Below are 14,871 nucleotides of genomic sequence, written 5' to 3' on the forward strand. Positions count from 1 at the left end.
GCCCAGCTACCCCCCATGTTCCCTGGTTCATGCTGTCTTACCAGGAGAGGTTACATGTGGCCCGTTGGTACGTGCTCAGCACAGAGCGTGGCCTGACTGCTTATCAGGCCCGTACCGCTCCATCTGTCCAGTGAATGGTGGCCCTTGGTGGAGTTAAAAACGGTGCCTGGCTCGCGGGTCCCTGCAGCGTGGCTCCAAGGCAGCACGGCCACTCTGCTCCCTCAGCGTGCGGTGCGCAGGTGAGGGAAGCAAATCCCCACCTTGTCTGTTGATTGCATTCAACCGAACTGAAGCAGGCGAGGTATACCTAACTTGACTATGAAGGACCATAGTTCTTGTGTAGATACTACGTTAATAATATTAAAGTGCACACAACGCACCTTTGCTCACACACAACAGGCCCAATCTGTGCTTACGCAGGTGCCAAAACCGGTGCCTTGCTCCGGGCTGGCCACGGCAGCGGGGCCCGGGGCGCTCGTCTTTTCCCTCACCGACAGCAGGGCACGGAAGCTTTGCCTTAAAAACCCTTCTGATGTCATAACCTCGCGTGACGACGGGAAAGCGAATTCCCTTGTAAACCCTGCTGAACGCGCGGCCCTCACGGCGCCGAGGCCGGCCCCGGGGCTGAGGCGGCCCCGCCGCCCCTCAGCTCCCCCGCCCCGCCGCCGGGGGGCTGGCGCTCGCCGCAGGAAGCGCCTCGGTCCCGGCGGGGCCGCCGCCCTCCCCTCCCCTCCCTTCCCCTTCCCTTTCCCGCCGCCGCCCTTTTGCTTTCGCTTTCCCGCTGCGGGCAGCTGGCGCGGCCATGGAGAACGGTGCCGTCTACAACGCGACCACCGAGCCGCAGACCAAGCCGTCCTGCTGCCCCTTCAGCTGCAGCCTGCAGCACCTGCGGGGATGGCGGCTGCCGACCAAAGCGCTGCAGGCGGTGAGTGCTCTCCTCTCCTCAGCGCGGCGGGGAGCGCGGCCGGGGCGGCCGTTGCCGACTGACCGCCCGCCCGCCTCCGCAGGCCCCCACAGGCCGTGGCCCCCCGCCGCCGGGGCCGGGGCCGTGGCTCCCCGCAGGCCGGGGCCGTGTCCCCCCGCCGCCGGGGCCGGGGCGGGCCGTGCGCGGAGCCAGCACCCCCGGGCAGAGCGGCGGCCCCGAGGGGGCGGGAGAGGCCGCGCGTCCAGCGACAGCCGCCCGCCGGCTTTACAGGTGTCCCCGCTTGTCAGAAGCGCAGCGTCGGTGTGGAAACGGGCGTGTGAAGGTGACCGCCGGCGTTAGAGCCCCGCCGCCGCCGCCGCTTACAAATTGAACTGCTGCCTGGCAGAGCGCGGGCGGGGGGCGCGGCGGCCGCAGCCGTGAGGGGAGCTCCTCGGGCCGCGGGGAGCCCGGCCCAGCCTGGCTGTCGGGCACGGAACTGCTCGGGCTTGTAACTCCGGTGGAAGGCAGACACACACGGTGTCTTGTAACGCCGTCGTCTCTACAGGTTCAGACCATTTTATGGTGGGGAAGTAACAGGCTTGTGCCTTTTTCACGTGGCAGCTACCAGAGCAGGTGCTGGCATCCGACGACCGTGTGCATCGTGCCACCGAGGCACCCAGCCTGGATTAGCAGCCTGCTGGCGTTGGGGTTGTAAATCAGAGGGAAACCTCACGGAAAGCTTCCTGTTTTCTTCTGAGGGCCACGGTGGATGAAAGCGGGAGGTAGCAGCCTTTGGCTGAGCCTCAGGGTAGAGGCAGGAGAACAGGGAAGGGCTCTGGACCTGCCTCTCCTGTGGCCCATCTGTAAGGTGGTCACGCCGCACTGTCTGTGCCGAAATCAGGCTCGTTTCTCCTGTCATTCATGTTAGAAAATTGCGCCAGAAACATGCGGTGTTGGTGGTGGCCCATTGCACGAGACGTCACATTGCATCGCTTTATGTTGGACAGTCCTGTGCCCACCAGGAGATAAAAGGCTTATATTCTGCTTGCTTTTTGCTGTCTGTAACGTTACTCCTGAACACATTCAGCAGCTGGGCACATGGTTCAGGCTTGTTTGCTCTGTACTCAGTGGTGGGCTTTTCCGAAATGTGCCTGTGGGACTGCTGATAGGGACACGAGGAGCATCATGTAAGTACTGGCAGGGAGGTAGTGAAACAGACACTGGGAAAGGGCAGCTGACTGTAAATATCTGTCAGGGTACATTTTTTCAGCCAACAAAGTGGCTTTTTAGTCAGATGTCTCATGTTCACGGGGATTGTAGGTGATTTCCAACCCTTTCTCATGAGTTCAGCATTGCAGAAAAGAGAACATTTGGGTTTTAAACTTGGCCTTGCACACAGTCAGGACCCTTAACCAAAAATGCAAGATTCTTGAGTGCTGGCAAAGGTAATAGTAATGCTGCCAAAAAATATGTTTTCTAACAGTGTATAAATAAATAATTAAGTAAGTAAGTAAATAAATAAATATAACAGGACATAAACTTTTATTTCATCTACTGGAGATCAATAAAGTAAGATCTGCTGGCTGTTGCTCCCAGACAAGCAGATGGTTTATGTAAGCAGGTTCACTGACTAAAATAAGCTTTTTCATATGCAAATTTAATGGTGTACCAAAGTCTTAAACTACTTACCTGAACAGAAGCATTATTTTAAAAGCTTTCCAGGTAGGGAAGGAAAATTATGATTATCCTAAATAGGATGGACAGCTGCTTGATATGCTCCTAAAGAATTAGAAGTTTATGGCCTGTACCTATTCTTCAACAAAACAGAAGGAGCTTTGGCTGTTTCATATAAGCCTGTAGAGGTCTGCACTTATCCCAGGACTAACACTGATGGATGAAGTGGGATCTCTGGCAGAACAATTCTTGGGAAACTGAACAAAATGTGGAGTCTCCTGGCTTGTTTAAAGTGACTCATGTATTTATACTGTATCTAATAGCGGGGTGTTACTAAAATGCAGATGAATAATAGAGATAATAATCTTCTGACTAATACCAGAAAAAACTAGATAAAATTGAATATTGACTTGGACGAGTCCCACATAGGATTCCACTTGGTAAATTTCATTTACTTGATACTGAACCCTTTATAGCTACTCTTTGAGTGGGATTTCTTTCTGCTCCTTTGTATACTCAGGGGTTTTTTTCAGTTACTTAGATCATACTATGGTTATCTGGGCTTATAAATTCTTTTCAGGGCAGGTTTCTTTTCTGTTCTGTTTCAGCCCAGGTGAAAGTGATGGCATTCAGTTTTCAGTGCTGATAGAAGAGAGCTAGAACACTGCATGAAAACAGACGCTTTAGCTGACCTTGTGAAAAATGCAAAATTGAAAGTCATTGGATGCAGCTGTAGGCGAATCTTTTGAAATGCCAAAAAATACTTGAAAATTGGAAGTTCAGAGTTCAAAACATTCCTTTGGACAGCCATTGTAGTCACAATTTTAGGTTCGAAGGCTGCTGAGAAGTTTGCCTTGCCAGCTGCTGTGGGAGAGAAGGGAAGTATGTGGAGGCCTGATAGTGATACTGTGTTTCCCAGCTCGGGTTCTTTCCCTTTCTGAGATCCTGTTTACTTTATATGATTGCAGCGTTTTCAAAATATGATGCTTGGAAGTGCCCTTCTGAGGTCTGGCTTAGTGGGGGGAATTTACAGTTCCCACATGCTAAATTGTTGTTCTTAGTTTTAGTGTCAGAAAACTGAAACCTGAGGCTGATGGTTATTTTCCAAGAGCAATTCTCAATTTTATAGGGTTTTTTTAAACTAATTTTTTTTAAAGAAGAACTGTCAGCCTCATTATTGCCCATATACTCTTACCAAAAATATGATCATAATCCTTACATCAGTCTTCATTTTATGATGGAGTCTGATTCCTACAATGGTTTTGTTTTAATTTGGTGAACTCCTTACTACAAGGGTCTATAATGCTGTGTCAATTTTAAGGGATGAAGGAAACTATCAAGAAGTGGCCAAAATGAGAAAATGTATAAATAAAGCAATATTCTTTTTTGTACAATATAACAGTGGTAAGTCCAGCAGTAGATGTATGGTGACTGTACAGGAATTAATTCATGTTCGTTCCTCAAAATATACTGTAGCAGAAGGTGAACATAAGCTTCTGCATAGATTAAACGCTGTCCAACATGGCTTAAACATAGGTTAACATTTTGGTTCCTACAAGTACAGCTGAGCTCCTGTTGTTACCGGGTCATAAGCACTTGAGGCATTAGCTATATCCACTTTCTCTGAAGCTTTGTTGAAGGAGGTAACGTCAGCTGTAAATTTTCAGGGAGGGAGCCGACTGTGTCAATGCCATCCAGTTTCCCCCTCTACCCTGAACCCAAACTCATTTAAAATTAAGTGCAATTGTAAGCAGTAAGCAATAGCATTTTTGCTTGCTCTGAGCAGTATGTGTCTCCACGCTGCCTGCTTCGTCTGCTTCCAACTGGCAAGTGCACAAAACCACAAACTGGGAATCTTGTCTGTCTAATCAAGAAGCCTGTATTTGGCGGTGAGTGCTCAGCTTACCTAAGCGTAGTTTATTGATGAACTTTAACAGCAAGTGTAAACTGTGTCACTATATAATTATTTCTGCCTGTAAGAAAACAGTGTAGAATTTTACCAAGTTCTTTGTAGATTGAAGATTTTTGCTACAGCTGTCTTTATTAATGTTCCTATCAGGCATGGCTGTTTCCTGAAGATACTAGAGACTGATCCAACTCAAGCATGTTATTTCTTTGCAGATTCTCTCTCTTCTGGCTGTTATTTTTGAAGAAATTGTGCAGAATTGCATCATGTGTGGTGGACTTTACTTCTTTGAATTCATAAGCTGCAGTGCCTTTCTTTTGAGCCTCGTGATCCTGTGTGTGTATTGCACTAATATATATGAAACACTTGGGGAAGATAAAGTACGGAGAGGGGTAAGGATTTTTTTTTTTTTAAACCTTTTCTCATAAGTGCTTAAAGACTACTGTGGAGTAAAAACGCTGTGCAGAATGAATCACCTTTTCTTCTTTATTTAAAGGGTAGATTATAGTTTAAAAATGAGTCAGCTTTGAGAGTCCCTTTTATATTGCCAACTTTTCCAAAATTGTCATTTGGTTACCTGCAGGATTTTAGGACTTGTGTGAAAGTCCTTCACGCAGACTAATACTACTGCGTAGTCATTGCATATATTACCTATATGGAACGCAGTTTACTGCCGGCATGATACTTGTAACTTGCCTGATTAAGCTATCTTTTCCTACTGGGTGTAGCCTACCTCCTTTTTGGTAATACACTCGTTACAGTTCATGCTTTTATATTTCAGAAGATCCAGGAGTAGCACAAAGTTGCCCTGTAAAGTCAGTAAGAATATTCTACTGTCTTAGTTTCCCTTCCTATTTGTCTTCAGTGCAAACAGCAAGTTTTTTACATGAAGGTACAGATAAGGGAGTGTAGTAAGAGATTTGCATAAGCACATTTAGTTACAGGTTTCTGATTTTCCAGATGCTTTACATAGGGAATAACGTTAGCGTGGTTGACCTGAGCTTGAATTTGATAGTGAAAAAAGTTGGGTGAAATGAATGAAATATTTAAAGAAGACAAAACCAGGGAAGTATGTAATGCAGACTCTTTTAAATAGTTGACAAAGTTGAGTGTTGTTTGGAATGCAGTTGTGAAATATATTTCCTGAAGCTTCCATTAGCATCAGAGTTTCAAAGCATAAATTCACTGGCAGATTAACTCAGCTGCTGTTGTCATACTTGTTCTTTTTCAGGTAGCATATCTACAATTCTGTAACATTCACTTTTTTGTATTTGCAGAATTTGTGGGCCATGCCAGCCATAGGTTTCTGTTTTTTGTTAGCATCAATAGTGCTTGCTGCAACCAGCTCTGGGTCTGCTGTTGAAAAAGTCGCATGTGTAAGTTTTAAAATTGCATGATTTATTTTGTATTTATTTTGTATGTTAATTTCTCCTCTCTTTAAACTCAACTTGCAGGGAAGAAACTGGGCAGGGAATAGAACTCAGTGCATTGCAGCGTTTTAGGAGGAATTAGCTATTTCAGACCTTGCAGAAACTTACTGTAGGAAACCCAAAGAGCAGGCATTCCTCAGGATTGCTGGAAAGCTCTGCGCGCACTTCCAGCTCGCGAGCATTTGCAGCTTGCTTCTGGGGTCCTCAGACTTCACTCCCTTGGCTCTGTATTTTTCCCTGTCATCTGTCACTGTTGCGACGTTGCCGTCTCTCACAGCTTCCCTAGTTCTCCGATACCTTATGTCTGAAATGCCTATTTCTTTCCTCAATTGTCCTTTCATAATACCACCCCCTCACAAAGTCAGCAAGAAACCATGTCTTTTGCCAGACATTACAAAGCATATGTGGAGAAAGCTGACTTGCAAAGGCTGCAGTAAGAGGAGCGGTTTCCTCAGTGACAGAATTAGTTGGAAGAGCAACAGGGCATCCATCACCCAGGGAACACTGAAGAGGCAGGGTAAGGTGCTGAAGAGGCTTTGGGATGCTGTGGATGTGATAATTCTTCACTCGTTTGGCACTTCTTTTGAATAACATTTGAATGCTGAATATATTAGTTTGAAAGATCAAATTTTGATTTTTATTCTCGATTGAGGAAAAAATGAGTCAGAAAAGACACAAAATAATTCTGTTCCACAGGCGGCGTGAGCTATTACAGATACACACTTTTGTGTAGTCATCTTCTGTGATGCTGATATATTCAGACCTAATAGTCTGAGTATAAAGTCTTTCGGGTTTTTTCCTGGAGCTGGAAAAACAGCAACTGTTGTGATTTAAGACTTACTAGTGTCAAATTGCTTTGGGGCAAACCAGTCATGTAAAATTTAGGTAGAAGTTAGAATAATGCATGTGTTTATTTCCTTGTGTGAAAAGAGCTGCTAAAAAACCCCCTTCTCCTTACCACTGTCTTGCCATGACTAATAATGAAATGTGTTTAACAAAATGTCCTTCCACCCCCCCTTGCTGACACAGTAAGGACTTGCTTAGGCTCTGCAGATCTTCTCTCCCTTCACCTTCCATGTGTTATTCTTCTTCACTTACTTCCTTTAATCAGCAGCCATCTCTCGGATAAATACTCGGCTATACCACCAGTGCCATGCTTCTTTAATAATTAATTTCTGCAATAAAATTAATATACTTCTACTGTTAAGGGCTGCTTGGAACACATAAGGTTCACACTTGATTAAGGAATGAAAACTGTAAAAACTTTTGCATTACTTGTGCTAGAATTATGATTTCTGATCTGTTTCTAATGTAAAGGGAACTATTGATTTAAGTAGGACTGTAATCTCAATATGTAAGCGTTAACATACATAAATAGTCCAGCAAATCTCTCTAAACAATGTTAGCATACTGTTAATATTTGTACATTTTAAAATCATACATTCCTTTCACTTTCACAGGTGTTTGGATTTCTTGCAAGTGCTGCATTTTTAGCTGAAATGGTTATAGAGCATTTTCACAGACAGAAAAAAACCGCCAGTGGAAGCTCTGAAAATCCTGGCAACACTCAGAGTGCCACAGAAAATCAGCCATTGAATAAACAAAGCTAACTTTTTAGAATTTTTTTTCTTTTGAATGGAGCAAACTAAAATGAACTTTCAGTGCACTGTAGGTAACACCTTCTGTCTCTCCTTCTAATTTTGTATGCATTGCTCATCACAATTTTTTACGGATCCTTAGGTCAAGTAATGGCATCTTGAGCATCATGTTCTGAGGTAACTGGACCTGCTTATTAACTGGTCCTGCCGCCTCTCCAGGTGACATACACTAAACAAGTGGTGTCTAAGTAGAATAACACAAGGACAAGCGTGGCAATTTGATTTTGACAGTTGATACTAAAGGTTAATGTGTGATGCATAAATTCTGAGCTATACCCTGAAGATACTTTCTGTATAAATGGACCAAATACTTCTGTTAGGAGTTATAAATCAGTACTGCAGGATTCATTTTTGTACTTGCCAGTCAAACTGTGAATGTAAAAGGGATACCTAACTGGAGCCTTACAGAAACGCTTATCCTCATGCAAGGGGTTTTGGGTTTTTTTCACTATTCATATGTCTCAGTTCTGTCTCTGGAGATCAGCTTAATGGAATAGTGAGTGCAGGGGTTTTATGGGGAGGGTAATGTAATGGTATATTAAGGAGACAGTTTTGCACCCCATGATTGTCAAAGTTTGGACTTGTATGCCAGAATCTTCTTTCAGATTGTTTTGAAAGCTATAAAAGTTGCAGGAAGAAACTTGAAAAGCCAGCTGTGAGAGAAAAAAGATGAAGAATAAATATTTTCATGAAGCAACCCCAAAAGCAGCAATCTGAACGTCAATGGGAAAAATGTTACAGCATGTTGGTACTATTCTGGTGAATATTACTTGCAAGGTTCATACCACATGCAGCTTGTTTATGCATAGATAATGGTAAGTTTTGCCAGAATGGTTATGGACCCCAACATTTCTGTTTATAAATATGGCACGAGCTTAAGATTTCTTGCTGCTGACTATCTTAGTGGGTAAACAGGTAAATAAGCACTTCTACCCTTGATTTGGCTTAAAAGTGACAGGCTGTAGGACTGCAAGAAATACTACTGATGCAACACGTATCACACAAGTGATGGACGTATCAGACCAGATGTTGATGGCTGTAAAAGAAATTAAGCGGTGAAAAGGCATTTTTCAGATGCCTGAGCTAGAAGCAAGACTGCTAGACCTTGCTTAAGAGGAACGCCTTCAAAAGTAGAGCAAATTGCTGTAAGCCAGATGTTCCAAAATACCAAAACAAATGAGAAGCAGCCGATTATGCAAAAACAATTCTAGTCTGAGTACTCGTGACATTTGCTGTGTCTTCCAGGCATTAACTCCTTTTCATCAATACCCTAGTCTGTCAGATGTATTGTCCTGTAACCTATTGTGGCAGCACTGAGACTAAGCCCTCCAGAAATTGGCTGAGCAGGCTGTAATTGGAAAAGGATGAGGAAGCTGTTGTAAGACAAAGGACTGTAAAATAAGGTCAGAGGTTTTTTTCCAGTGCTGCCAATTTCTGATGAACATGAGTTTGATCTTCTCTCTCTAAGGTCTGGGCTTAACTGTAACACTACACTTTGCTTGGAGGATGTAAAATTTTGACAGGTGTTGGGAAGCATCATGTTTAAGCTGTAGCTTGTTTTCAGAGCCATGCATTAAGAGACATAGTTTCCTTTATAGAATTTCCTGCTTTGTGAAGCAGAAAGGCTCTTTGGACTGGCTTTTTTCCCTTTGTATTTATTAGTGTCCATTTGCACTAAAACCTGATCTCAGTCTAGGTGTACAGAGCTTGCTGTAGCTGTGTCTGAAAACGGGCTAGATTACAGTCATTTTGTTTACAGGCAGTGTTACTGGTGATACAACACTTACCTGAATGAGGAGCAACCCTGCTGTGATTTGTAGGGTCTTACTTCAAGGATTGTCTCCATATCTGCGATTTAACATTCTAAGGGTGGGTTGGTTGTTGTTTGGTTTTTATTGCTCAGGATTCTACTAAATTTTTTTTCACATCAAAATGTCTGTAGTTTCTAAATCTTGACCTATAATTAAAAGCTGTAAATACAGCGTAACGCTGCTGCTGCTATCTATTAAGCAATGCAGCACCGTGACAGGGCTTTTATCTTGAGGTAATTTTTCTCACTTGAACATATGTGAATAGAGTTCTGGGGTTTGGTTGCTTTTTCTGTAGGTATTTCCCCACCTAAGTGCTTTGTTATTGGTGTCCATTCCTGAACTGAAGATACTGGTACCGAAAGGGATCTGGAAAGTCATCTCTCTACCTTGGCCTATCTGTGATATTTACTGCTGATACTTTGGAGAGAAACTGAAATACAGAGCAAGTTATTTTTATGAAAGCGTGCCACAAGGAGTTGGTGTCAGAAATTACTCTGACTGAGATCTTCTGACTCCCATGATCTGACTGTTAAGCCTTTTGAAACAAATGCTACCAAACTTTACAGAATGGTTTGATGGATTCTCCCGCTACATCCATGTTGGCAACCCTGGCATGTTTCAGGTTGTTAGAGTGAGGGGATTTTGGCATGTTTTTTCGTTTTCATTTTAGCCGTTCCAAGTAGGTAGTTATTCTCTCACCGGCTGACTGATCCACGTATAGATTTGAGGATCAGATCCCATCTCTGACCGAAAGGGATGCAAACGTTGCCATCAGCTAATGAAAATGACAAATGGTAGTTCTTGGGAAACCTGTTAGTTGTTTTCCCATATGTTACAGGAGCCTACTAATAGGAAGAGCCCTGCTCTTCTTTACAACAACAATATTGTTCCACTTCAGATCCTATTTAGCTACAAGCAAGTCATGCACTGGTTATAGGTTTAAGGCAATCGCTAATTGTTGCTTCCAGACTCTGTTGGCTAACAGTTTCTGCATGGTGGTACTATTAATGCAAGGCTTACAAGTATGAGGTGTTCTTTTTGTTCTGTTTAAAAATAGCTGAGAAGCAGGTTTGCTAGTGTGTATGTTGCTCTCAGCCTCTGTGAGGTCATTTCCTTAACTGCTTCATCAGCTTGCTAAGAGAAAGGGGCAGGTGTGTGTACCTCCTAGCTCTTCTGCCCTCCCAGGCGAGCTGGGGGAGAGGCTTCCTTGCTGCTGTGGCTGAGCAGGCTGGTCTCCTGCAGTCTTGACATGCCCCCTTTGATGCTTCTGGTGTCAGATCCAGGCTTTGAGTATCTGTCTTTTGACGGATCCCAGAGAACAGTTTTGGAGCTAGATTAAATGTCGGGTTTTGCAGGAGCTCTGCGTGTGTGGCTGGATGTCTCTTACCCCTCCTGTGCTCCGTCAGCAAAGTGGTCTGCTTGTTTCCCAGCCTGCTTCTGATGAAATCAGCCTTTAAACCAGCTTACTTAAACTTTATTTAAACCAGCTATTAAAATTACTTACATTAAGGTGGCTGCTTTATACTGAAGTGGGTTAGGGTTTAAGGAGAGTGGTGGGAGCCCTGGCAGAAGTGCTGTTACAAGCAACCGTCTTTAAATTTCTTCTGTTTGCAAAGTAACCATCTCTGTACAGTCTCAACTGTTAGTAAAACCTGTGGAAAGAAGCAGCTGGCCCAGTATACCTATCTGGGGATTGTCTTCTCCCTTCCACAGTGCTTGGCAGTGGTGTTGCAAGCCTGCTCAGACACATTAAAAGCTTTTGTCTTTTCCAGCTGAGTCCATCCAAAAATATTTTAAAGGCTCTGCACCCACTTTCAGGCTTTGTTTACAGTTACAGTGCCTTGAGAATCGGTGGAGAGGGTTCTCCAGGACGTGTGAGGACTTGTTGTTAAGTGGCTGGACTGTGAGTTTCTGCTCTGAAAAACTGCACTGGCATTGTGTAGATTGTGAATGTTAATTTTTGTGTTTGGTGTTTAGCACACATTAAAATCACAATGCTACCCGTGTCCTTTGGGTTCTAAATATGTGAAGAAATTGTGCCTTACTGCTTGCACTCTGTGCTTATAAATAGCAGGGAAGGGTTGTGGTCTGCTGCAGTAACAGTCCTACCTTTGCACCCTCCAACTTCAAAAAGCAGTTAAGCTATCTCACACAATTCTCAGAGCTCTGCACAAGACATTTTTGCATAATGGCCATCGTGGTGATCCTTGTTCAGATTTGTGCAATAAAAATACCAAGCTTTCTACGCTGAAGGGAAATCTTTGTGAAATTTTTGAAAGGTTATATAAATTTGTAATGAATCAAGATGCTGGTAGTGCTTTTAAGATGGAAATTCATCTTTTTAGTCTATTGCTGTAAACATAAGCAGTTCTCTAGATAGTAAATTTTATGCTGTTCAGAACTATATCACTTTTAATATCTTTGAGAATTTAAGTGACTTTTAATGATTATTAAATCAGGATGATAGTGCAGCAGGGTTTTGTATAAAAATTTTATACAGTTTTGTTGCCAGTGTTGCCTTGAATTTCCTTTTAAATAATTTTGAAATGCTTAAATATTTTTCCATTCTAAACCTGTGGTCTTTTTAAATGTATTATGCTTTTTTGGTCTTAAGAACTTTCTAAAATATTTTGTAATCACTTTTTAAATAAAATAGTAGTAAATAACTTCAGTGGTTTTTGTTTCTGCTGCTATGATTTGGTGTCGCTATGTAGTTCTCCCAGAGCCAACCATAGGAAATAACATCATTCTTTGTTTGGGGTTTGGAGGAAGGAGCTTGCAATGTGTTTGCCCGTTACTGAGGAAGAGGGTCCACCTTGCAAAGCTGGATATTCTCGCTGAAGTGTTTCCAGGAAGAAAGGTCCGACAAGGTCAGTACTGCCTCTTATTACCGGGTCCAACCAAACTAGTTTGCAATAGCCTTGACACCTACTTTGGTCTACGAGTTACTGTAACAAGCCCAATTCCAGTGCTGCTTTCCTATTGTCTCGATTACAGTGGAACTGGAAAAAATAAAAGTGCCAGATTTGTTAAAGGAATGAGCACAAACTAGCAAAAGGTGTTAAGAGCAAATAATTTCTTCTGGTGTAGAAAAATGCAGGTGACCGAGTTACTGGGTTGAAGGGGAGCAGCTGTCTGATTATCAGTGGTAGGGGGCGAGGAAAAGGAAATAAACCTGCATGGTTTCTGGCAGGGCTGCTTTTTTGTTTCATAATCCTACAGATTGCTCATTATCTGGTGGTTGTCTTGTAAACAGGAGAAGAATAGCACTTTCTGCATTGCTGGCACTGAAGTTGGAATGCTGTGGTGTATTTTATTTATATTGTAACGTTAAAGAGAAATTGTCTCTGATGAAGCTGCCAGAGATGAGTGTAACCATACGGATTCGTAAGGAACAAAGGTCTCTAGGGCTTTTTAATTACATGTGAAAACTAGTGGCAAGAAAATGACTGAGACAAAATGTTGTATTAAAAGGGTAGATCGGTGGTGGATTTACACAGCATGAGAAAATAACTCAGAAGTCCTAAGAAAGGTTAATAAAGGTTTAATAATTTGGAGCATGACCACACAGTTTAAGTCCTGTTATTGCTAGAACGATGGCAACTCCTTTCTCAGTAGCATAATCCAAGTTAGTTTACTGTAGATTACCAGAATAGTGCAGCAGGGCAGCGTATCTCATAGGCTGGCAGTGTGCAGCCGTCTGTCGTGAGCGCACAAGGCACCGCCTGGTCGCTGCTGTCTGCGCATCCATAGTTGAAGGCTCCTTGCTTTCAGGTGGGCCTCCTCCTCCTCGCAGCAAGGAGCATGGCCGGCCGCTTGCTTTTGCTTCGTCACACAGCCTCCGTGCTGTCGGGCAGGAGCCGAGCAAGGGTAACTGCTTGGCGGGGCTTTGGCTTTGACTTATTTTTGGATTCAGAATAGCTATGCTTTGCCTGCTAAAGGAAGCACACGGAAGGCCAGCGACGTTTTTCGCATTCTGTTGGTGCAGCCTGCGCAGCCATCTGCTGAGAAAGCTGCAGGAGAGAAGTCTGCCCACAAGAGGGCAAAGATGATCGTGTGATGGAAATTATTTGGTCTTGGACGGCTTCACCCGCCTCCCACCTGTATTTTCAGTGGACTTAAAGCCCCCTTGCCCTCTTCTGTCAGTGTGGCTATAAATTGAAGGGTGCAGTTTAGTGATACTGCATCCAGTCATTTGCTTACTTCTCAAAATACAGCCTGAAGGCTTTTTCGTAATATAATCAGATAGATATTGTCTCAAGGAGATATTTTACCTGAGCAGTTTGAAAGGGTTCTTCATTTTACTCTTTTGGTTTTGTAACCTGTCAAGAGATGTTTTTAAAAATTCACATTTCAGCTGCATGACTACACCTGCACCTATAACTCTGTACTATGGCTTTGAAAATTTTTGTGGTCTGTACTATGCTGTGGCTTTCAATGAAAGGTCTGTGGATCATGGATGAGAGGACAAGGGAATGGGGAATACCTGAGCATTTCCTGGACTCCGGGGAAGTTAAACGAGAGCAGCTTATTATCCAAAAATGCAAATTATACATGCTGGGAAAAAATCAGGGTCCACAAACAGAAATGTTGGCAAACATGTGAAGCGTGCCAGACAGGGCTTCTTGCAATTCCAGTCCTCTCCAGGCACCCCAGCGAAACTTGCTTTGACCAGCCCACATGTCATGATCACTCATTCAGTTTTGTTTCTTATGACCTATTATCTCTTGGCTGAATATTTGAACAGGACTGGGAAAATAAACCAGACTTGGCTGTTTTGAAGTTGGTAAGCCCCGAGGTCAGAGTCAGGGCTTCACAAGGAGGTGACAGTATAAGAACATTCTTCTGTAGCATGATTCATGTGCAGGCAGGACAGCAGATACCCAGTCAGGTATCTGTTGCTAGACGTGCTGCATGAAAGGATGTAGTATTCTGCAGTGCTAAACCTGGGGTGTACGCCAGAATTCTCTTTTCAGTCCTCACTTGGACTTACTGAAAGCATAATATTGTAAGACAAAAGCATGAGAAGTTTTTTATTACCGTATGCCCTGCCCTTGCTTAGAGTATGGTTTAATGTTGCTCAAAATAATGCAAGTCTGTCTGCACCACAGCCCTCCTTTTAACTATTTCCTTTGCACCAGCTGTCACTCTTCCGAAAATATCAGTGCCGGCACGATTCTGAAATCTCTGTTAATGTTGAGCTGTAGGTACGGAAGGAGGCAAGTTAACTGTTCTGTTGTGTCTGCACCCCACTAACCAAAGACATGGAGCTTAACCCTGGTGCGAGCAACAAGGCCCCCTCAGAAAGGAGGACAGACTCTCGCCACTTCTATTTTTATTGTTAACACCACCCGTTTTCACTCTCCTGTGCCTGTCTGCTCCATTTCAAAGGCTGCAGATCACTGGTTATTGATACCTGCGTTGTTAAAGCCCTGCTTCCCATTCCTGTCCCTCAAATCTAAACTAAACCTATCCGTGCAATTCAGAG

The 14,871-nt window shown here is 43.6% G+C and overlaps 1 protein-coding gene across 1 annotated transcript; it reads left to right on the forward strand.

The window, feature by feature from the left end:
- The first annotated feature begins 730 nt into the window (after positions 1-730).
- Positions 731-12,049, forward strand: CMTM6 (CKLF like MARVEL transmembrane domain containing 6). The gene is made up of 4 exons (XM_040589422.1): positions 731-925; positions 4,700-4,876; positions 5,762-5,860; positions 7,375-12,049. The coding sequence occupies exons 1-4, from the start codon at positions 803-805 to the stop codon at positions 7,522-7,524; spliced, it is 549 nt and encodes a 182-aa protein (XP_040445356.1). The 5' UTR covers positions 731-802; the 3' UTR covers positions 7,525-12,049.
- Positions 12,050-14,871: the final 2,822 nt, after the last annotated feature.

The sequence above is a fragment of the Falco naumanni genome, chromosome 4, assembly GCF_017639655.2.
Source record: "Falco naumanni isolate bFalNau1 chromosome 4, bFalNau1.pat, whole genome shotgun sequence".
In the NCBI taxonomy this organism is placed as follows: Eukaryota; Metazoa; Chordata; class Aves; order Falconiformes; family Falconidae; genus Falco; species Falco naumanni.

Bases quoted from the DNA above. Each gene is read 5' to 3' on its own strand.
- CMTM6 (XM_040589422.1), top strand. From the start codon at position 803: ATGGAGAACGGTGCCGTCTACAACGCGACCACCGAGCCGCAGACCAAG. The intron at 926-4,699 runs GTGAGTGCTCTC...ATTTCTTTGCAG, and splicing joins CGACCAAAGCGCTGCAGGCG to ATTCTCTCTCTTCTGGCTGT. The intron at 4,877-5,761 runs GTAAGGATTTTT...TTGTATTTGCAG, and splicing joins AAGATAAAGTACGGAGAGGG to AATTTGTGGGCCATGCCAGC.